This window comes from Pimephales promelas, chromosome 21 (genome assembly GCF_988280905.1).
Source record: "Pimephales promelas chromosome 21, fPimPro1.hap1.1, whole genome shotgun sequence".
Taxonomy (NCBI): domain Eukaryota; kingdom Metazoa; phylum Chordata; class Actinopteri; order Cypriniformes; family Leuciscidae; genus Pimephales; species Pimephales promelas.
This window is the reverse complement of record NC_142789.1, coordinates 6,197,750-6,220,474: the sequence shown is the minus strand read 5'-3', so window position 1 is coordinate 6,220,474 and position 22,725 is coordinate 6,197,750. Positions and strand designations below refer to the sequence as shown.

The following is a 22,725-nucleotide window of genomic DNA, read 5'->3' as shown; positions in this document are numbered from 1 at the left end:
ACCAAATGACACGAAAAAAGATTTGTTCATTTTGATAAACGAGTTCGAACAGGAGAGTCATCACAGAACAGAGCAAGACGACCATTTGAGCTTATAAAACTAAAACGTTTTTTAAATGAGTGATCGTTTCACTTGATAAGACCCTTATTCATCATCTGGAATCGTTTAAAGCCCTTTGAACAGTTTGCACTGAACGTGTCTTTTGGACCTTGAACTGTTTGGTTCCCATTGAAGTCCATTCTATGGAGAAAAATCCTGGAATGTTTTCATCAAAAAACCTTCATTTCTTTTCGACTGAAGAAAGAATGACATGGACATCTTGGATGACATGGGGGTGAGTAATTATCAGACATTTTTTTTTTTTTAAGTGAACTACTCCTTTAACATGTAACAAATCTAACAGAAATTACAAGACTATCGTTTGAGAAGCAAAACAATTTTATTATAATCGAACATTTTCCAGATAATATTTTATTTATTGGGGTATAACTCTCTCTTCTTCTAAACAATCAGAGATGGGGGTCTGCTTAGGAAACCTGTTGTAAAATGATTTTTTTTATTATTATTTATAGTAGCCCAGGAATTACACATTTCACCTTTAGTTTGTTAAGAATATGAAACCATGATACATGATGATTTAGTGCAATTAAAAAAAGTAGTCAGCAATGCTGGTAGAGAAGCTGTTGCCAGACTGATACTAAATGCTAAAAGTGCCACCAAGAAGCCTTGGACACACTCATTCTCAGAGATCAGAAAAGCCAGTATATAAATGCAAACATGCAGCCTTAAAGCACATCCCTTTAGCTTCAGTGCCATTACAACAGTGACTGTGAAACATTTCTAGTGTCGAAAATGAATTTTGTTGTATGATATTAACTAAACTGTGTCCTCTTCTCTGTAAAAAATGTGGTATGTTTATATGTGTCCTCTGTTTGTTAGTATTACTGACATTGTAAAAAAAACAAACATATTTGTTCAGTTTGTTTACAGGCTGAGGTCACATATGCTTCAGATAAAGGTGATCACAGTGTGTGCACTGTCAGAGCCAAAAAATACTTCATTTTTAATTAAGATTGTTCTGAATTGCCAATAAAAAAACAAATACAACATTCTGTTGTGTGGTTCTGTGTGCAATACATTATAAATAAAATGCCAAGAACATGTAAAGCCCAGAGCAGGTACAATTCGACTAGCTTCGACTATATCGACTACATAATATAATATAATATAATATAATGCATGTGTCCTTGATATGACTCACTAGTATGTTTGCTCTGTTTTGTGGAAAATTAAGAATGCAGAAAACATTTTACATTTTAAAATATTAATAAAACGTATATACTTCAACATTATACTCGAACTGGCATGACACAAATCTCATTAATGCTCCATAATGACTTCTCATAATTGTAGTACACATGAATTTGAACACTGGGTGGCGCTAAAATAACGCTAAATGATTTAATAAATACAACACTACTAAGCATATTATTATCATAGTTATGTTATGTTATTATTAGGCTATAATATAATAGGCCCAACATATATTATCATGAGGAAATAATATTATTATAATGCTTTTTGTCAAGAAATGATTGCGTTGAAAATCACCATGCTAACCATTGTTATGGTCAAAATAGAATAGTTACCACAGTTATTGTTACTACAACATGAGAGTCAAACATTGGTTACATATTAGTGTGCAGAAAAGGACACTGACCTGCACCGCTAATGTAAACAATCCCTGTGTCTGCTGCTCGTTTTCTACGACCATTTTAATTGATTAATTATGGAAAGGCCAAAGCCAGTTTCCTAAATAATGAATGATGCAGGTTTTAAAGAGTCTTGAATATTTTACGTCCTGTGGGTGGGATTGCATTGTTATTATTAGCTCTCGGGGCCGTCAATCAAAAGCTCTGACCCCGCCCCCTCCTGGCGTCACACGTCTTTCAAGTGACGTCAAATTGTCTGCAGGTGTTGGAAAAGGCGCAGTATTGGCGTAAGTGACGCTTAAAACGGCTTTTACGGTAAGAGGACGCAGTGATGTGTGTTTTAAATATTTTACGCTATATATACCGTAATATTTGTTTATGTGTGTGTTTGTCACTGGGAAAATGCGGAAAATGTGCTGGTTGCAAGGAGAATAACCTTCATTTGACATGAACATCGCGCATTCTATGTTTCTATTTATACTCCCCATGAAAGACCGATCTGCCACATAGCCTTTGAAGCATTGGCATTACATGCCACGGATTCGAATGATTGCTTGCCTTTTCGTTTTGTAGATATATCTAAACGACAATAATGAATCCATGATCGTTGTGTTCTTTAGCATCCTCCCAGAAGATGGTGAATCAGGTGAACATATCCTCCGCAGCAGCAGTGTTGCATGTTCATGTGCTGTTTCCTATTATGTAAGGATGCTCAGATTTTTTTTTTTGTTAGTAATTAATTTCCTTTTATAAAAGGCTATACTACTGTTTTATGTAATATTCTAGTATAACATTGGACTATTGATAAAATTCTGGCTTGTCTCATAGAACCATTCAAGAAAATGCACATGTGTTTTGTGGCTCTAGTGTAGAATATTTACCTCCATAATTCAGCATAACCAAGTTATTAGTGGTTCTGTCCTTGTTTTGGACATATCTCACATTTGGCAGTCAATAGGTTGCTTTGTTTAGCCCTTTTATTTGCTAAAATAATAATAATAAGGTTTTAAACCAGCTGGAACTAGCTGATGGTCTCCCAATCTGGTCTTTTGGCTGGTTCAGAGGTGTTTTTCAGCGCTTTCCCGCTGGTCAACACCAATCCATTTTAGGCTGGTTTAAGATCTTCCTGTTCTTCAGCAGTGTTGACTACTATTTTAAAGGATGATTTTGAAGCAGATCAGTTTGATGGTTCTTGGACAGAACTGCTCTAACCACACATTGTCCACTAGTGCTGTCAGTCTCAATTTCTTTTGCATTATTGAGGATTTGAGTCTAAAGGAAGAGAAAAGCAGTCTAGAGTTGAGCCCGAACATTTCCTTTCCTGTAGTGTAATTTGGCTTTGAAAACAATTTTCTTCCCAACAATATATGGTTGTTGAGCTGGCCGTCTGGCATTTGCTTTTGTTGGGCTGAAAGAGCAACTGAGATCTAAAAGTTAGCCTCTATTTTTAGCTTGCTCAAGCCCTCTGTTATCAGGAGAGATGCTGATAGGATGCTTTGGTTTTCTGCGAATCTTCCCGACACACCAGACGTGGAGTGCTGAATCATAGATCAGCTTCCTGGTTTTCTGGAGGAGAAGCCTTGTTGTTGAGTTAGTGCTGTGTCTGGTGGAAAATTATTTTGATTGAGATGAACATGCATACAGTATATCTTGGTTAAACGTGTATATTAAAGTAATTAAACTTGTATTAGAGTTTTTTAATGGTGTTTTTGACAGGTCAGAAATAGAATAGGAACATTGTTTTCTCTTTAACCACCCTTGAGTTCTCTATCTATAAAGATCATGTTGCCCTGAAGTGGAATACGATGCCAATCTCCAATCCCAATGAGCTTTTTGCCACAGTATTTCAAATGTCTCTGTTCAGAGTGAATTACTGGGTACTGAGTACTGCACAGAATATGTATATAAATAAAATAAAATAAATATATAAATAAAATATACACTTATGTGGCATTTAGTAGCATCCAGTAATGCCTTTTAAAAAAATGTTGTGAAAAAGTAAATAACAATTTACTCATCCTCATGTTGTTCCAAACCTGGTACATTTTTCCATGGAGCCTCTCCTGTTTCATTGTAATTGCATAGAAATGAGCAACCTGAAGTCTTTAAAACTTTTCCTTTTGTGTTTCAGAGATGATGACATGAAAGTGAGTAAAAAAAACCCTCTATTTTTGGGTAAACAACTTTTACCCAAAAGTGGCTTGTTGAAATAATATCTGAGGACTTGTTGAATTCTGTTTCACTATGGGAAAAGATATAAGGTCAAGGGCTTTGCATTGTGGGATACAGTAATGGACATAGGCTGTGTTCGAAATCATCCCCTTTACCATCGTTCACTATACCCTACATTAGTCCACTAAAATAGTTCACTTAAAGGAGTAAATGAAAACAAGTGAGTGAATTCTGGAAGGGCTGCCGTTTTTACATAGTTTTTGCTTGCTAAAAATCATTTGAAACTTTGCAAACTGGCAGCTCCAGCAGTAATGATTTATCTTGAACTTGTGGGTTGTCGCGTTGGTCTTTAAGAAACCAAAACATCGCTGTGACAGTTTTTTTTTTCTTTTTTTGTCGATCGGCTTTCCTACACCTCTGAATGAGGAAGACGCCGCGGCCTGGTTAAACACTCGTGCTCCAAGGCGCTATTGGCTAAGCACATTCACATGACTGAGGTTACATGAGGTTGCAGGGCATGTACTCCATGCAGATACATCAAAGGGGATGGCAGAACCAATACACAAACATTTAATATGTTTTGACAGATTTTAAACTGGGTTGCACCCTCCCCCCTTAAACCCAAACCACGTGTATAACTGGACTGATGGTAGACGCATGATTTAAAGCATCCGATATACTGTGTAAAAGAGTTTGAACCACAGATATCAGGGAATTGCCAAGTGAACTGTACTGCAACCTTTTAGGTGGTAATCGTTGACACACAGAACGTCTTGGACCGGGTTCTGGTTCTACCGAATTAAGGGTTAAATCAAGGTTTAAGGGCTCAGAGACACTAGAACAGGGGTGTCCAACCCTGCTCCTGCCAATCGACTGTCGTGCACAGTTCATCTCCAACTCTAATCAAACACACCTGCCTTTAATTTTCAATTGATCCTGAAAACCTTAATTGGTTGCTTTAGGTGTGTTTGATTATGGTTGGAGATAAACTGTGCAGAACAGTCGATTTGGCAGGAGCAGGGTTGGGAACACCTGCATTAGAGACTGACGTCTCAGGATCGACAGACTCTTCAGCATCTTCAGTGAGTGGAATTGTGACATTCGGGACTGACAAAATAGACCCCTTTTCAGTTGGTAAACATGGTGATATTTTTTTGTGGGCGGAGCTTAGGTGGAGGCAGAACGATCCCTCTGGCCGCTTAACTAACGCTAGTTAGCAAGGATTGTTAGCTTGTTTTTTAACAATGACTGGAGAAAATCCGATATTATCTTAACGTGTGAGGTCACTCAGTGTCCAGGGCCGCGGTTGTTATTTCCAAAAGTTATCTTTAACAGACGGAACCGACCTGTAGCCGCCTACACACTCACTCAATGCATGGGACAATCTGACTGGATTATCGTAAGTTACATTACCTCGGTTGAGTGGCCTGACTTCTACACCTACCTGATAGAGAAACCGATCATAAAGAGAAACTGAGGGCATATAAATCTTTAGATGCCTATATGGTCCTGTACAAGACTTGTGTGTATGATCTGCAGTTCTGCCGAGCCAGCGCCGAGACCACCACAATGTAAAGAGTGACATTACAGTGCGATTTTAATGATGTGAATATTTTCTAGAAAATAAAGTTCCAGATCCAGCATTTTCATTTTTTATCAATTCTTGCACCAAACACAACAAGATGACATTTAATAATAGTAACAGTAATTTAAGCTCCTTATTATGTAGCCGAATCTGTGCTGTTTTGTATTGGCTGCGTCCAGTTTTCACTTTGTTTTGCCTCCAGCTAGCGCCGTGACGTAACTGTGACGTCAGCGCAAAAGGGGTCTATTAGGTGAGTAGTAAGATAAGTTTATTTCCACAGGTAGCTCGATAGACTCTTCTTCCTCGAGTTTACACTCAGGTAGATGTTCAGGTAAGTCAGTTTCGATAGGTGCTACAGATTCTTCAGCTTCAGGTAAGTGGTCAGAGGTTACAGGTAACGTCTCTTCAAGTAAGTGCTCACTCTCTGACCCTGTATCAACAACAGCTTGTTCACTCACAGATGTCATGGATGGAGAACAATAGTCATTGGCAAGACTTGGGGGTGAAGCTCTTTTGTAAAACTTCTCCATAGTGAACTTCATTGGATTTGGGTCCAGACCAAGAACTGTTGGTTCAGGTGAAGTCTTCCTCTTCAGAGACCTCAGAGTCAGGAGGAATCTCACACTGCTGCCGTGTTGTTGGCCTTGAGACTGGACTGGCCTCAATGTACGTCTCTTCAACAGCAGGGAGAAAACCACACGGTAATAAAAGATCTCTATGAAGAGTACGTTTAGGACCATCACAACGCTCTGGCTTCACTGTATAGACTGGGAGGTCTCCAGCTTGATCCACTACAACGTAGATGCCCTGCTCCCACTTATCAGATTTTGGACAAACTGTGAATGAGGTTGGTGTTTTTTCCCACTCAGTGGTAAACCAAAAGCCAGGTTGACCGGAAGAAGAGGAGAACGTCCAATCATCAATTCGTATGGTGAATATCCTCTAGTCTTATTCCTTGTACAATTGTAAGCATGTACCAAGGGTTTGACGAAGTCTTCCCATTTCGTTTTCTGGTTTGCATCCCCAACATGATGAGCAGAGTGCGGTTGAATTTTTCTACCGGATTTCCTCACGGATGGTATGGTGTAGTCTGACACTTCTTAATTCCAGCCACTTCACATAATTCCTTGATCAGTTTGGACTCAAAGTCCCGCCCTTGGTCTTTATGTAGTGGTTCTGGTATTCCATAATAGACTATAAAGTTGTCCCACAAACATTTGGCCACTGTCCTGGCCTCCTGATTTGGAGTTGGAAAGGCTAAGGCAAATTTGGTGAAGTAGTCTGTTAACACAAGAAAATCCATGCAGATGAGTTCAAGTGGTCTGGAAGTGTGAATACTGATGAGAGGAGCGGCTCTCTCAGGAAGAGCTTTGCGACATACACACCGTCCACAAGTCTTTATCTTGTGCTCTACGTCAGCAGACAAAACCTGGGGCCAATAGAAGCGAGTGCGAGCAAGATCTAACGTGCGCTCTACCCCCATATGACCCATATCATCATGGAGACTCTGCAACAGGGGAACAAAGTTGTTCAGGCATAATGAGTTGATATGAAGTCTGTTCATTGTCCTGTCGTGTTCTATAAAGAATGCCTTCGACCAGTGTAAGCTTGTTGAACTCCCTCAGCAGCAAGGAGATCTCAGGCAGCCTCTCCCTGGCATTAGGAGGAACTTTCTCACCTGTCTCCATCTGTTGTATGATTTCCCGGAGATTTGGGTCAACTCTCTGTTTGTCCCAGAGCTCAAAATGGGACAGAGTCAGAACCACAGGATGGAATGTGGAATGTGGAACCTCAGGAAGAATGTCTGCCATGGACAGGGACTTGCTGCTTCCACTCTGATGAGGCAACTCTGGCAAATGGCATTGACAACCCTTAGATGGAATTGAGGGGTCGCCAGGATCGGGAAGATGTTGTCTGGTGCACTGATTGAGGAGTTCTTGATCGGATTCGCCGCAGGGCGAGTATTCCTGTGGTCAACTACTGAAACTTAAAAGAAAACGTGGAGAGCGCAGCCAACCACCGATGGCTCGTTGCATCCAGCTTGGCTTATGTCAAGATGTAAGCAAGAGGATTACTGTCGGCACTATACAGATAACCTAGAAATTTTTCTGTCACACTCCACTTTAATGCTAAAAACTTAAGTTTATGAGCCGGATAACGACTTTCACTTGATGAAAGTCCTCGGCTTGCGGAAGCTTGGAGTCTTGCTCTTGATAAAGCACTGCACCCTGCCCAATGGTGCTCGCATCCGTTTGCAGAATGCAAAAACAGTTTCAGATTTTCAGCTTTTTCTTCATTTTATGTGGCTGTCAGACACCCATAAGATCTGATTATTGCTTTTCACTTGATCCCAATCTGATCTTCCAACCGTTGATTCATTGCGATATGTAAAGTAAGTTCATGTTACATTTGCACTTTTTAACTTTCTTAATGCCATTACAGTTTATTTTAAGGTGACGTTACAGTGAAATGAAACAAAAAAGTATTATATAATATTAATAAACTACATAGTACTTACTATAGGGTTAAAGTTAGAGGTTGGTTTAGGGTTAGTTGCTTGTAATTCTGACTAAATTACTATAGTAAGTGCATTTAACGTGTGTGTGTGTTTGTATACAGTGTATATATAAATATATATATATATATATATATATATATATATATATATATATATATATAACCTTTTTATTAAACTTACTATCATTATCTTATTTTCTTATTCTAATGTTTCTCATTAAGACATTATAATGATTTACCCTTATATATATTTAAGCAATTTACAGCCATAAGGTTATACAATCACAGATTATAATGATCATCATCATTACAGCAGCTCATGTAAACTTCAGATGGACAGTAGATTGAGTCGCCTTTGTCACATTCTGATGGAGGTGTTGAAAAGACTGTTTTATATTCAGAAGGTCCTGTGCCATTGATCTGACATGGCAGCCGCTCAGACATTTCCTTTTGTCCTGGGATTCTTGCCTGACTGATTTTCAGTAGCTGGTGACTCTACCGCTGCTGTTTGGTCACAGGTCTCAAGGGATAAGTGTCAGACAGTGGATAGGATAATGATTCACTCAGCCATAGTGAATCCAAATAAAGTCATTTCGAACTTGAACTTTTGCGTGTTCTACTATCTTCAACAAGCTCCTAAATGAACCATGCTCAAGCACAAATAGCAGCATAAACAACAGAACATGAGGATTCATAAATCGTCACATTACATATCTACAGTGCTTCTGTGAATGGAGAAAAACTATATTTCACTTAAAACAAATTTACAAAACAAACAAAAAACTGTGCGACAAATATTAGCAGGGCTGGACGATTTTTCAGATTTTTTCCCACCCGATTAATTCGAATTTAATATTTTGCCACAATTTTATTTTTTTTTAATTTAAGAAATCAAGGTTTTAAGCAAATGTTACAAATAGACATGTTAACAGCAGTGATGAAAAGAAAATGGCATGCCTGATTAACTGGTCTCTTGTGACATGCTTTTTGAACGTAGAAGTCTTAGTGGCTGTTCACTCGGAAATGCGTGTTAGTGTGGTGCAGGTATGACATCACTTTGTAGGCCAAAACACAAAGCGAGTTAACATTTTATCACTTCCGATTCCATCGTCCCGAAGTCAATGTTTTGTTTTGTTTTGTTTTTTAAATGGTGTTTTGGTTAAATATCTGAGATAAGGTCTGTAGTGAACACAAGCTCAAGACACTTTTACGTTTTATTCTGACATAAATATACCAGTATTACCCCTCTCGTGATTTTTTTTTTTTTTTTTTTTTTTGAAGTGGTTCCGTAACTTGCGTGTCTTGGAAAAGGGGGTTGCTAACAAGCTTGGGGGTTGCTAAATGGGACTGCAGAGGCTGTTGAGGAGATTTAACGTCATCACGCCAAACCTGTAAACTCAGTCCGCTTTTATTGCATCTTTATGATTATAATTGTGCTCATACAAACTATTCTAACTCAAAAATTCTGGATACATGTTTTTAGATAATAACTTAGAGGGAGCCAGTGTGATGCTAACTGCTGGTTGGCCTACAAAAGTAACGTCATACCTGCACCACTCTATTGCGTTGAAAAAAAAAGAGATGCGGGAAGTGGAATGGGGGGGGAAAGCATTGTTATTAGACCTGAGTTGAACTTTTTTAACTTGAGCGCTACGTTTTAAAATGCTGTTTCATGGATTGGATGCTGCAAAAGACGTGAGACACGAGTGCAACAGCTAAACAAGAAAAGCAGCGCAAGGAAAGGCAAAAACCTGTAAAGAACTATGTTTGATCAACATGACATCATGACTTTTGCGTAAACATACACGCCACTTTCGAGTCAAGTGGCGTGTTATCTCTACGCATATTGAGCTATCCGCGTGTATGTCTACGCCATAATGTCCGAGTGATTCCGCGTGTCTGTACACGCCGTCAAATGTCCGAGTGAAACAAAGCAAAATGTAGATCTACATCTGGGGAGTGATCTTTTTTTTTCCTAGGATGGTAAGGGAACATTCATAAATGCCATTAACCCCAGTGACGGTTAGGTTTAGGGACGGGGTTGAGGTAAGACATATATTTATATATACAGTAATAACGTTAAGTGGCGTTCATAAACATGCTGAAAAGCGATAGCACATATGTTGATAGCATCATACACACGCTACTTCATGAGATCAGTCTGGTTTGATATATCATGTTTGCATGATGGTGACAGGTTGAAATGTGCTGTTATTTTCTGTTTTTACAAAGCATTTCCTGTTAATAATAGCCGGTTCTATAACTGGTGTTATTTATTGCTATTACTTTTTGGCCAAAATATATTTAGTTATATTTTAATTTTTTTAATATTATTTCTGAGTATATAGAAAGTTTAAAGGGATACTCCACTTTTTTTGGAAATAGGCTCATTTTACAACTCCCTCAGAGTTAAACAGTTGAGTTTTACTGTTTTCGAATCCATTCAGTCGGTTTTCTGATATTTAGAAGAATATCAGTAACCAGACAGTTTCTGGTCTCATTGACTTCCATAGTATATATTTTTTCCCATGGAAGTCAATGAGACCAGAAACTGTCTGGTTTCGGATATTATTCTAAATAAAACCCGGCTGAATGGATTAGAGCCTATTTCCAAAAAAAGTTGAGTATCCCTTTTAGATAAGTTTGTTCAATATTTGCCTTCATATAACCTGCAAAGACATTTAACATTAACCTTTACACCTTGTTGATCACTTCAGGTGTGGTTCACTTTTAACCAGTTGGTTAATAAAGAGAACTTTGCTTGAATCAAATTGTAGTTTTAGGTAAGAAATATATACAGTAATAACGTTAAGTCAACGACGTGCATAAACACGCTGAAAAGCGATTATGCGTGTTGATAGCACGCCAAAAATGGAAATACGAATTGGCGTGTCATACACATGCTACTTCATGAGATTGTTCTGAATTGTTCTGAAAAAAATCAATTTTTTTTCCATATCGCCCAGCCTATGTAGTAGCCTACATGTTGAGTTTCGATTAATTTTTGTGACATGCTTCACAACTTCATAGAAAGGAAACTGAGATGGCATCCCGTTTGTTTTCTTTTTTTTTACAAAAGCACAATGTTTTGTTTTTACTTTGAGTGTACTAGGGCTGCACGATTAACCAAAAGTAAACCACACGCGATTTGGTAAAGGCTGCAATTATTTTATGCGTCACTGACTAGCTGCGCATAAAAAATAATCGCAACCTTTGCGATTTCATAACCGCAAGACAAATCGTTTTAATCGTGATTTCATGTTAATAGAGCCCTAGAGTGTGCATAAATAAAAACAGACAGTTTCCAGTGATGTTATTTCCTCTTTTCAACCTTGCTTTTAAATTGCTTATGAATGCCCGTTTTAGCTGCAATTCGGGGGCTGCATTTACTTGAAAGGTGGGTTCATTATCGCCAGCAGCCATATCACCCTGTAGCCCAAGACTGGTTGCCCACTGAAGCTAAGCAGGGCTGAGCCTGGTTAGTACCTGGATAGTAATGGGGATACTATACTATCAAAGAGCACCGTCCTTCGGATGAGACGTTAAACCGAGGTCCTGATTCTCTGTGGTCATTAAAAATCCCAGGATGTCTTTCGAAAGAGTAGGGGTGTAACCCCGGCATCCTGGCCAAATTTGCCCAGTGGCCTCTGTCCATCATGGCCTCCTAATCATCCCCATATATACCAATTGGCTTCATCACTGTCTCCTCTCCACCAGTAAGCTGGTGTGTGGTGAGCGTTCTGTCGCACTATGGCTGCCGTCGCATCATCCAGGTGGATGCTGCACACTGGTGGTGGTTGAGAAGATTCCCCTCTCTATGTAAAGCGATTTGAGTGCAGAGAAAAGCGCTATTTAAATGTAATGAATTATTATTATTTTGAATAAAAAATACAACACAGTACACAGTAATTTAACTCACTTAAATTAAACATGGAACATTTGTTAACAAAATGAATAATATGGCTTTATTAACAAAACGATAGACTGCGTACACCATGGTGACAAATGAAATCGGACTCTTGCTTCTGAACTGTGCTGCAACTCTCGTTGGCTTACCCTGAATTGAGCTGACGTGTTCAGTTTTTAATTGTAGTGTCTGTTCTCTAATTGAACTAAATGGATTTTTTTACTACAAAATATCAAAGCGAAGGTGGGGGGCAGTGCCGCAGTGGGTAAGTGAACGCCTCGTAAGAAAATGACAGAGTATGCTATGCACAAATCAGTTGTTGCTTTTTACCGTGAAGCATTGGTCAATCTATCAATTATCCACAAGTTTCCGGGGGGCGCTCCTGTAAAAAATAAAGTGGGTGAAACTTCCGGTAAGGCGGCGGAAGTAGCATTGCATTCTGGGATTGCCATTTCTGCAAAGCATTCAAATAGGGCCTAAATTGAACACTTACCAATCACCAAATGTTTGTAGAAACTGCAGTTGGTGAGTGTATGAAATTGTGTCACTAGTTGGTTTGTAACTTTTATGAATTCTAATTGAATTATCAAATCGCAAAGGCAGCGATTAGGTTATATAATATTTAGTGTGATGATCTGTGTGTTTCAGAGTGAAAGGGTGTGTTTTTTTTTTTTTACAATTGAGCAACTCATGATCTTTGGGGTTTTTTCAGCATCTCAGAATGGCTCGGTACGCATTAAATTCTGCTCACACAAGTGCTGAGAGTTTGGGTCGCTTATACGTGCATTTGAAAATGTATTACTACATTTGTAGACACTTTTTTTACAGAACAATAGTATTACTACTATGGTAACTGGTTAAACTATGCTGACCCACTCACAAGCACAACGATTCCTGGAGTGCTTTTAAAAAATGCATTATAATTTGCAATCACTATTTTAACTAGAAAAATCACATCTAGATTGGTTTCCCATCATTCAGCCAGTAATGAAATAAAGCAAATCAAGTTTCATTTTCTCAAGTCACTGGCCATTGTTGATGTGGCAAAAATAGTTTTGGCCCCTGGATACAAGCTTTGCTGGTTTATGATTAAACAGAATCCAGAAGGAGGAATCGTAGAAGGCATGTTTGTGATTTACAATGTTACATGCTTTTGGAACTTAAAATAATGGTTACGCAAATGTATAAATATTTTCTTATCTACATCCTATAGATGGCTTCAGCTACAGATAATCGTTATGGACAAAAGGAGTCTTCCGACCAGAACTTTGATTACATGTTCAAAATCCTGATCATCGGGAACAGCAGCGTTGGGAAGACCAGCTTTCTGTTTCGTTATGCTGATGACTCCTTCACCCCAGCATTTGTAAGCACGGTGGGCATCGACTTCAAGGTGAAGACCATCTACAGGAATGACAAGAGGATAAAGCTGCAGATCTGGGTGAGATATTGTTTCCCATCAGCACTGAGAGCTTTGATTAGGTCCTGATGTAGATAAATGGAACATATCTGTGCCAGTTGTGGTAGAAAAAGAGATTGATGTTTATTATTATTTTTCAAAACCGATTAATGAATCAATTTTTGCATTTTAGCTATTTTCTTACCGGAAAGTCCATAGTAGGTGATACATTATTAAAGTCACTGTTTATTGATTGATTGTTTTATTTCACACCCATAAATCTTATTTAAATCTCTGGAACAGAGCTGTGGTTTAATATGCAAAAAAGAAAAGAAAAAAAAACAGGCATTTAACAGGATGCAAAATTCAAAAAAATAAATACAATTGTGATAGTAATGCCATAAACCTAAATATGTAAAATCAAACAATGGTGTCAATTAAGCCCTCTGTGGTTTAAAGAAATGTTGTGTTCTACAGAACAACACAGAGAGAGAGAGAGAGAAATAGTCAGTAGCTAGTATGGTTGGGGAGGTTTGCTGATGGGTAACCAATCAGAATCGCTTGTGATGTATCAGGACCCCTCCCCCAACGCCTCAAATTTCCCTCTGGTGAAGACGACCCTCCCCCACCTCACAGACCGCAGCAAAGACCTGACCAGATTCACACACACTAGAGAAAAGCTTGCTCTCGCCATCTTACCATGGATCATATATAGTGTTGTGTGGCATACAGTATATGGTCTAAAAAGACATGTTTGGCTGATTCAGAATTGAATAGTCGCTTGCTATTTATTGAATACTGCACAAAAAGTACTGTATATGCTCAACCTTCTTCATTTATTCAAAGTATTATGCACCGATAAACATTTCAGATAGCACTATGCCACATTGTCACATGACCTCAAGCATGACTCATAGAGTGGCGCCCAGTTGTCACCTTGGAAATATAGGGGGTTATTTTTCATTTAAATCCTGTTTTGTGTAAGAACGTCTGATCAAGTTATGTCCCAAGACATGTTGGTATTGCAGTTTTTAATGCTTCCAGTTTATTCGTCACAAAGTCAAGTGCATTATACACCATGCTGTGTGCTCTTTTGTAGTCCGCATACTATTTGGTTTTTGCTTAACAGTGCGTGTTTGCCCTGATGTTCTGGACTGTATTCTTTGAAAATGGTTCAGGGTCAGTGTAAAAGAAAACACTTGCTAGATTGCAGCATATAGTTGAAAAGATGCTGATGTATTACTGTGGCATCAGAGTCAAGCACCAAAAATAGGCTTTTGGTCTCACAGATATTTTGGTATATTAATAGGTCCATCAGTGATGTTCAGTAAACTCCATTTTGACCTTGTGAATTCTCTATAGGAATGATAGATTACATTGTCGGTGACAATGGGCTTTATGCACAGCTGCACTACTTCCTGAACTTAAGCCAGCTCCTTGTTTCCTGTCTGCCATTATTGGCCAAATTGATTAATTCAGGTGTGCCTGACCACAGTAGTCACGGCAACAATAATCAGACACACCTGAAATAATCAATTTGGCCAATAATGGCAGACAGGAAACAAGGAGCTGGCTTAAGTAGCTGTGCATAAAGCCCATTAGTCTATTGATTTGATAACTAGGCTGATGTCCACTAGTTCTATCCTCCTCCTCCTCCTCTTCTCCTCTAGAAAACATAAACTGCAGATTTCTCGAATGGCACCGGCTCATAAAACAAAGACGGGTAAAAGGAAAAACACAGATGGCGATAAACAAGCGAAAAAATTTTAATTACAAATTTAAGAACTGTTTGTAAAATTGTTAATAACCTCGCTCCACCCTTAATGAAAAATTACATACAATTTTATTCGGAACTAACAAATCGAACTTCTCGATCAACGGTTCATAAAAATTTGGCTATCCCGAAAAGATCATCCGCCTTTGCACAGACAGCTTATTCATTTAAAACTATAAAACAATGGAATCAACTCCCCAATCGTTTAAAGCTGTCTGCAGATGTGAACCATTTTTCTAAAAACTTAAAGAAATACATACTTGAGAACCAGCTGTGTCAGCATCAGTGCGTTTAATGTATACATTGTGAGTAGAGATGGTCCTTTGAATATGTTCTCTCATTTTGTATCTGATTGTTTTTATATGATTGTCATAGACTAATATGTGTAGTTATATTACTATTGATAGTTGTTTTGCAATGTTCTAATGTCTTAAATTGTGTGCACCTGCCCGGGGACTGCGGATGAAAACTAGCTTAGGCTAACTCTGGCACATAGCATCTCTTCGCAAGACTAATGTATCTTGTGCATTGTCCCTGATAAATAAATAAAGGGAAAAAAAAAAAAAAAAAAGGAAAGATTTAGACAGGGCCCATTGACTCTGTGTCAAAAATCAAAAAGGAGCTGTGGGGGGTGCACAGCAGAGAGCAAGGGGGTGTAACCTATAAGTTGTGCTTGTTCAAATTTTCAGGCTAAGTCAACGTTTTCTCAAAACACAGTTTAATGTTTTTCTTAGAAGGTCTTTGATTGTTGAATCAACTGGAGTTGATCATTTTCCAACCTGTTGTGCCAAACCCATAAGACTTTAGTTCATCTTAAAAACAACGGGAAATCAGATTCCAGAAATTAAGTATCTGTAATTAGATCACATTTCAAAAATACTTGTAAGTAGTGTGTGAGTGTGTACACACACATATACACTCACCGGCCACTTTATTAGGTACCCCATGCTAGTAACGGGTTGGACCCCCTTTTGCCTTCAGAACTGCCTCAATTCTTCGTGGCATAGATTCAACAAGGTGCTGGAAGCATTCCTCAGGGAGTTTGGTCCATATTGACATGATGGCATCACACAGTTGCCGCAGATTTGTCGGCTGCACATCCATGATGTGAATCTCCCGTTCCACCACATCCCAAAGATGCTCTATTGGATTGAGATCTGGTGACTGTGGAGGCCATTTGAGTACAGCGAACTCATTGTCATGTTCAAGAAACCAGTCTGAGATGATTCCAGCTTTATGACATGGCGCATTATCCTGCTGAAAGTAGCCACCAGAAGTTGGGTACATTGTGGTCATAAAGGGATGGACATGGTCAGCAACAATACTCAGGTAGGCTGTGGCGTTGCAACGATGCTCAATTGGTACCAAGGGGCCCAAAGAGTGCCAAGAAAATATTCCCCACACCATGACACCACCACCACCAGCCTGAACCGTTGATACAAGGCAGGATGGATCCATGCTTTCATGTTGTAGACGCCAAATTCTGACCCTACCATCCGAATGTCACAGCAGAAATCGAGACTTATCAGACCAGGCAACGTTTTTCCAATCTTCTATTGTCCAATTTCGATGAGCTTGTGCAAATTGTAGCCTCAGTTTCCTGTTCTTAGCTGAAAGGAGTGGCACCCGGTGTGGTCTTCTGCTGCTGTAGCCCATCTGCCTCAAAGTTCGATGTACTGTGCGTTCAGAGATGCTCTTCTGCCCACCTTGGTTGTAACGGGTGGTTATTTGAGTCACTGTTGCCCTTCTATCAGCTCGAACCAGTCTGGCCATTCTCCTCTGACCTCTGGCATCAACAAGGCATTTCCACCCACAGAACTGCCGCTCACTGGATGTTTTTTCTTTTTCAGACCATTCTCTGTAAACCCTAGAGATGGTTGTGCGTGAAAATCCCAGTAGATTAGCAGTTTCTGAAATACTCAGACCAGCCCTTCTGGCACCAACAATCATGCCATGTTCAAAGTCACTCAAATCACCTTTCTTCCCCATACTGATGCTCGGTTTGAACTGCAGGAGATTGTCTTGACCATGTCTACATGCCTAAATGCACTGAGTTGCCACCATGTGATTGGCTGCTTAGAAATTAAGTGTTAACGAGCAGTTGGACAGGTGTACCGGCCGGTGAGTGTATATAGGCCTATATTATAGGTGAGAAAGGTGGAAAAAGTTACACTTTACTACATGTAGGTTACTTACTATAGTAATAAGTATAACATTAAATTGGGTATAATTACAGGTAACTAACCCTAAACCAAACCCTAACCATAACTCTATAGTAAGTTCATGTAGTTATTATAATATTGATCAGAACATGTTTAAGTACAATGTAGATACGTCACCTTAAAATAGTGTGTATCTATATGTGTGTGTGTGTGTGTGTGTGTGTGTGTGTGTGTATAGGTGTATTTATTTTTTGCATGAAAAGAATTGTTCTAATGTTGTTTCATTTTCATTTACATAGTATATATTTGACCTGATTATCATGCCTTATATTGTAATAGATACATAACATCGATTCCATCACCATGAATTTGAAATTGATGATTCTTATTTTTATGGAACACTGCAGTTCTTATTAAATAATTTGTTTGTGCACAATTTTTTTTTTTACAACCTGTTACTCACATGAGATCTCAGCAATAGCAAACCTGGATGTAATGGACTTCATATAGAGCAAACATGCAAGTTTGCACTGCTTAAGTCATGCAGGTCAGCACAAATAAAATGGAATTCATGCGGTTTACAGCTCCTTTGGATTCATATTGGGAACATTTCTGTGACTAGAATCTACAGAACAACCACTGGCTCTGCTCCCTTTTACCTAAACTCATTAGTTCAGACTTCTGTGCCATCTAGAAACATGCGCTCTGCAAGTGAACGCCGTCTTGTGGTTCCAAAATCTCTTTCTCTGACCTTTCCCTGGTCTGTTCCCTGCTGGAGGAATGATGCAGAGTCCGTAGCCATTTTCGGCAACACTTGATCCATTAATACTGACACTTTATCTTCTATTCTATATCTATTCATAAAATACATGTACTGCGTTAGTTTAAACTTGGAAGGGTCATTGCACTTGCATATTGTTGTCCTATTGTAAGTTGAACTGCTTCTATTGTTCTCATTTGTAAGTCGCTATGAAAGCGTCTGCTAAATGAATAAATGTTAAATGTAAAAATGTATAGGGCAGCACATAATACCATTACACTCAACCTAACATAAGTTTATTGTGAGCTATTGGAGACCCAGAATAAGACGTACCCCTAAAAGGAGAAAAAAAAACAAAAAAACAATGGCATTGTTGTATTAAATGAAAAATGCTTAAAAATTAGTTGTCTTTGTTGTCTTGTCAATTGGTTGTAAGTTGTAATCTCAGCTGAACCTTTAACTCCCTCAGTATTTAACTGCCAGATGAAGGGGTGTGTTCATTTTGAAAGAAATTTTATTAAATTATATTAATTATATTACTAAAACATCAACTGAACTACATGATTCTCTGTCTGATTTACCTAACATTGGTTATGTATTTTTAATATTATGAGGAGGAAAGAGAGTAAAACTGGATTGCTAATAATAACCCTAAATTTGTTTTTAGAGAATGTATTTTTTCACTTGCAGTTCCTTTACTGCACACCATTATCACATAATTAAAGACTTTACACTGTTATTAGATGTATCAAATTAAAATAGCGGGCTTTTTCATTTGTCTGACGCAGTTGAATAAATGTAAATTTTTAGAAAAACAAATACCTAAAAAACCCTGTTCCCTTACATGGTTCTTTAGCTGAGACCTTTGTCTACAAGTATATCAGTTTCTAAGAATGTTTTATTAAATAATAACTTCTAAAACTAGTTTTGTTCCTAATCTTAGGAATCAGTGATATATATATATAATTATTTTTTTTATGGACAAATTGAAATTATTTGTGGTAATAAACAGCATGCTGTCGATTGTACAGTTGTACTTAATCTCTGAATATTCCTTCAATGAGCCTCTGTACTTTTTCCCACATAAACCAGGAATACAGGATTTAGCCATGGTTTTGTTTTGTTTTTTACATGCAGCTCCTCCTATCGAGAAATGTGAGATGAGGTATAACAAAAAGCATTCACCATGTAGCCCAAGGAGCCGATCCCTGCATCAGTGCACCAGAGAAATGAGCCTGTTAATTATAAACTCACTCAGTTCAGTCAATAGAGGCCAAACAAAAGCTTGTCTCGGGAATAACAACAACTACAGCTTTTCAAAAATGTGGAAGAAAATTCAATAACCTTTTCAATAATTGTATTTCACAAATCTGGCAAGAGAATATAAAGAACCAGAATTCTGGTTGCTTGGTTATTTAATTACTCAAGTTTCAATGACATTCTAGTCCCTAGATATTTCAGACCCTTTTTTCAATGCAAATCCATTTGATTTTTCAATCATTTTATTTTATCCAAATTAAAAGGGTTAGTTCACCCAAAAATAAAAATTCTGTCAGTATTTACTCACCCTCATGTTGTTTCAACCCCGTAAGACCTTCGTTCATCTTCGGAACACAAATTAAGATATTTAAGATATTAAGATCGCTCCTGCATACAGTCCATAGGCTTCTTGAGGGACTGGCTCTTGCTGTCCTCGAAAAGTCATTAAAGACATCGTTAAAATAGTCCAAGTGACTACAGGGGCTCAATCTTAAGTTTATCAAACGACGAGAACACTTTTGTGCGCAAAAAAACAACAAAAATAACGACTTTATTTCAACTATTCACTTCCTTCTCCATGGGCCTGTAGTCAGTTAACGTAGTGTGATTGCGTAGAGCTACGTCACACGTAGGCTCACTATTGGCCGACGCTGGTCATGTGTGTGTGATGCGTGTGACGTACAATAACAGAAGCTTACGCTATTAAACTAGTAACCTGACTCGCGCAGAGGGAGAAATAAACGAATAGTTGAAATAAAGTCGTTATTTTTGTTGTTTTTTTGCGCACAAAAGTGTTCTCGTCGTTTGATAAACTTAAGATTGAGCCCCTGTAGTCACTTGGACTATTTTAACGATGTCTTTAATGACTTTTCGAGGACAGCAAGAGTCAGTCCCTCAAGAAGCCTACGGACTGTATGCAGGAGCGATCTTAATATCTTAAATATCTTAATTTGTGTTCCGAAGATGAACGAAGGTCTTACGGGGTTGGAACAACATGAGGGTGAGTAAATACTGACAGAATTTAAATTTTTGGGTGAACTAACCCTTTAAAATAAGCATTTCACTAATATCACTCCGGTTTGTGCCTTGCGTCCAATGGTTTTTCTTTTTTTAATTCGTAATTTAAAAAAAAAAAAAAAAAACGGATGTTGTATTTTTAAAACGCAATGTTGAACATTAAAATTTATATGAAATGTACACACTAAATGTTGCACAAAAAATAAATATTGACATTTTCATTTTTGTTAGTCTGTTTGCCCCTTTATTAAACATTTAAAATATTCACAAATTAATATGGAAAAAAGTGTCAATTTAACTGGTTTTCTAAGGCAAAATTAAAATATTAAAACGCAGTGCCTGATGAGAAGAGCCATTTCTCTGAAACCATACAGAGAAACACACATGGACATTGCATAGTTGGTCTCGGGCGAGGTTGCTCGGCGAGGAGTGTCAGACGATTTTGTGCCAGTTATATATCCCAAAAACAGTAGACATATTTGGACAACTTAGACAACTTCCTGTCCACCATTTTGATTTCCTTTATTAACCAACTTTTTCTAACTCCTAGACCGTTTGTCTGATTTTCACCAAAATCGAACCGTATCATCTCCAGACATTGCTTACAAAAAGATTTCGCATCGATAGACAAAAGCGTTGATGTATACCGGAGCATTAAATTTGAGGCATGATGCCAAAACGACACTTTAAACGACACTCGTTCCTCGGCAGTGCCTTAACATGTTGACACCACTTTGTATGCGTCATTGTCACTTCACTCTGACCACACCATATCAATTTTGTAACTGCGCCACTTATTGGTCAAAGTGATAACCCGTTAAATAATATTATTAGTTACTGTGTTTATGAATTTTCAGCCATTTTGCCTGAAATCTTCTTTAAATATATTTATTTCTCATTGTTGGAGTTGATCTGACACTCCAAGCCATGTTGGCATGACTTATCTTCTTTGCGTTTGGCCCTGATAATTGATGATGCACTGTCTATAAAAAGTTGGCAGTTTAACAGTTGAGCCCTAGCCAACGTTACTAATTCTAAAGCATCACTTTAGAGTTAGTAAAACTTCAGTATACCTTGTTGTATTATGTAGAGTACAGTTGATTTGCTTTGGAACAAGTAATAGATTAATAAGACCAAAGATTGCCCATTTGATATACCCCAAATTAATTCTACCTAATGTTTAACCATTTGTACATAAGAGCCAGATACAAATTCCCAGTCTGCCAATCCTAACTATATGCTAATGGTCAATTGTATTTGACAATAGTGGTCCTGACAGAGTTTAGCTTCAACCCTAATCAAACACACCTGAACAAGCGAATCAAGGTCTTCAGGATTACTCGAAAATTACAGGGTTGGAGCTAAACTCTGTATGACAGTGGCCCTCCAGGACCGACGTTGCCCATTCCTGCCGTGCCTATTCTTGGCTGATGCCAACAAACGCATATTCTGTCTATTTTAAATGTAAAAAATGCATTTGTTCCCATTTCATCTTTAGTAATCTTCAATTACTGACTATTCCTTTACAGGACACAGCAGGACAGGAACGCTACAGAACCATCACCACTGCCTACTACCGCGGAGCCATGGGCTTCATCCTCATGTACGACATAACCAACGAGGAGTCTTTCGCCGCAGTGCAAGACTGGTGAATTAACTGAACATGCAAAACAAATCTGCCTCAAATATAACAGAGGAAACTGTGTTTAACTAGCTAAGATTTAACCATGTGTACCTGGTCTCCCGCAGGTCCACACAGATTAAGACATACTCGTGGGATAACGCTCAGGTGCTTCTAGTGGGCAACAAGTGTGACATGGAGGATGAGAGGGTGGTGGCCTCTGAGAGGGGCCGACAGCTATCCGAGCATCTCGGTAAGTCATGTTTGGTGTTTGGCGCAGCTGTGTCATTTCAAATCTTCTTTCAGGGAGAAATGTTGCTGAAATATATCATACACTCAAAAAAATAATATGTTGGCTTTAATTAATTTTAATTTGTCAATAGGTTCCACATAACTGGAATACGTTAAACAAACATAATTTGTTTATGTAACTTCAACATAATGGAATTGTAATTTTAAATTACCCAATTTAAGTAGTCTCAACGTGAATTTTTAAAGGCTTCCTGACATGATTCAAAGGCATTTTATTATATTCATTCATCCATTTATATTTCATTTGATTCAGTGACATTTAATTAAATTGATAGACTTTAGCTAACTATTTGCTAGCAGAAGCACATATTAGCATCTTGAATGCTAAGATTTGCATGCTCCTTAATTCAAAGCAATTGAAAATGATGAAAATCAGTCGACAGACAAACAAAATGTTCCACTTTTCTCCACAATGGCAACCCACTGTAATTTAAATGGTTTAATAATTCCAATGCAATTTAACATTAAACACTATTACACACTATCAAGTCTTCCCCTTTTCTAAATTTCTCAGAAAACCCCATAAA

At 38.2% G+C, this 22,725-nt stretch overlaps 1 protein-coding gene across 1 annotated transcript in view; it reads left to right on the top strand.

Annotated features, from left to right (window-relative positions):
• The first annotated feature begins 1,918 nt into the window (after positions 1-1,918).
• Positions 1,919-22,725, top strand: part of rab3ab (RAB3A, member RAS oncogene family, b) — a 28,145-nt gene continuing 7,338 nt past the window's right edge. Inside the window, exons 1-4 of the mRNA XM_039667367.2 lie at positions 1,919-2,027; positions 13,107-13,334; positions 21,795-21,913; positions 22,015-22,139. Of these exons, the coding sequence (XP_039523301.1) occupies positions 13,107-13,334; positions 21,795-21,913; positions 22,015-22,139 (472 nt within the window). The 5' untranslated portion in view covers positions 1,919-2,027. The remainder of the gene's footprint in view (positions 2,028-13,106; positions 13,335-21,794; positions 21,914-22,014; positions 22,140-22,725) is intronic.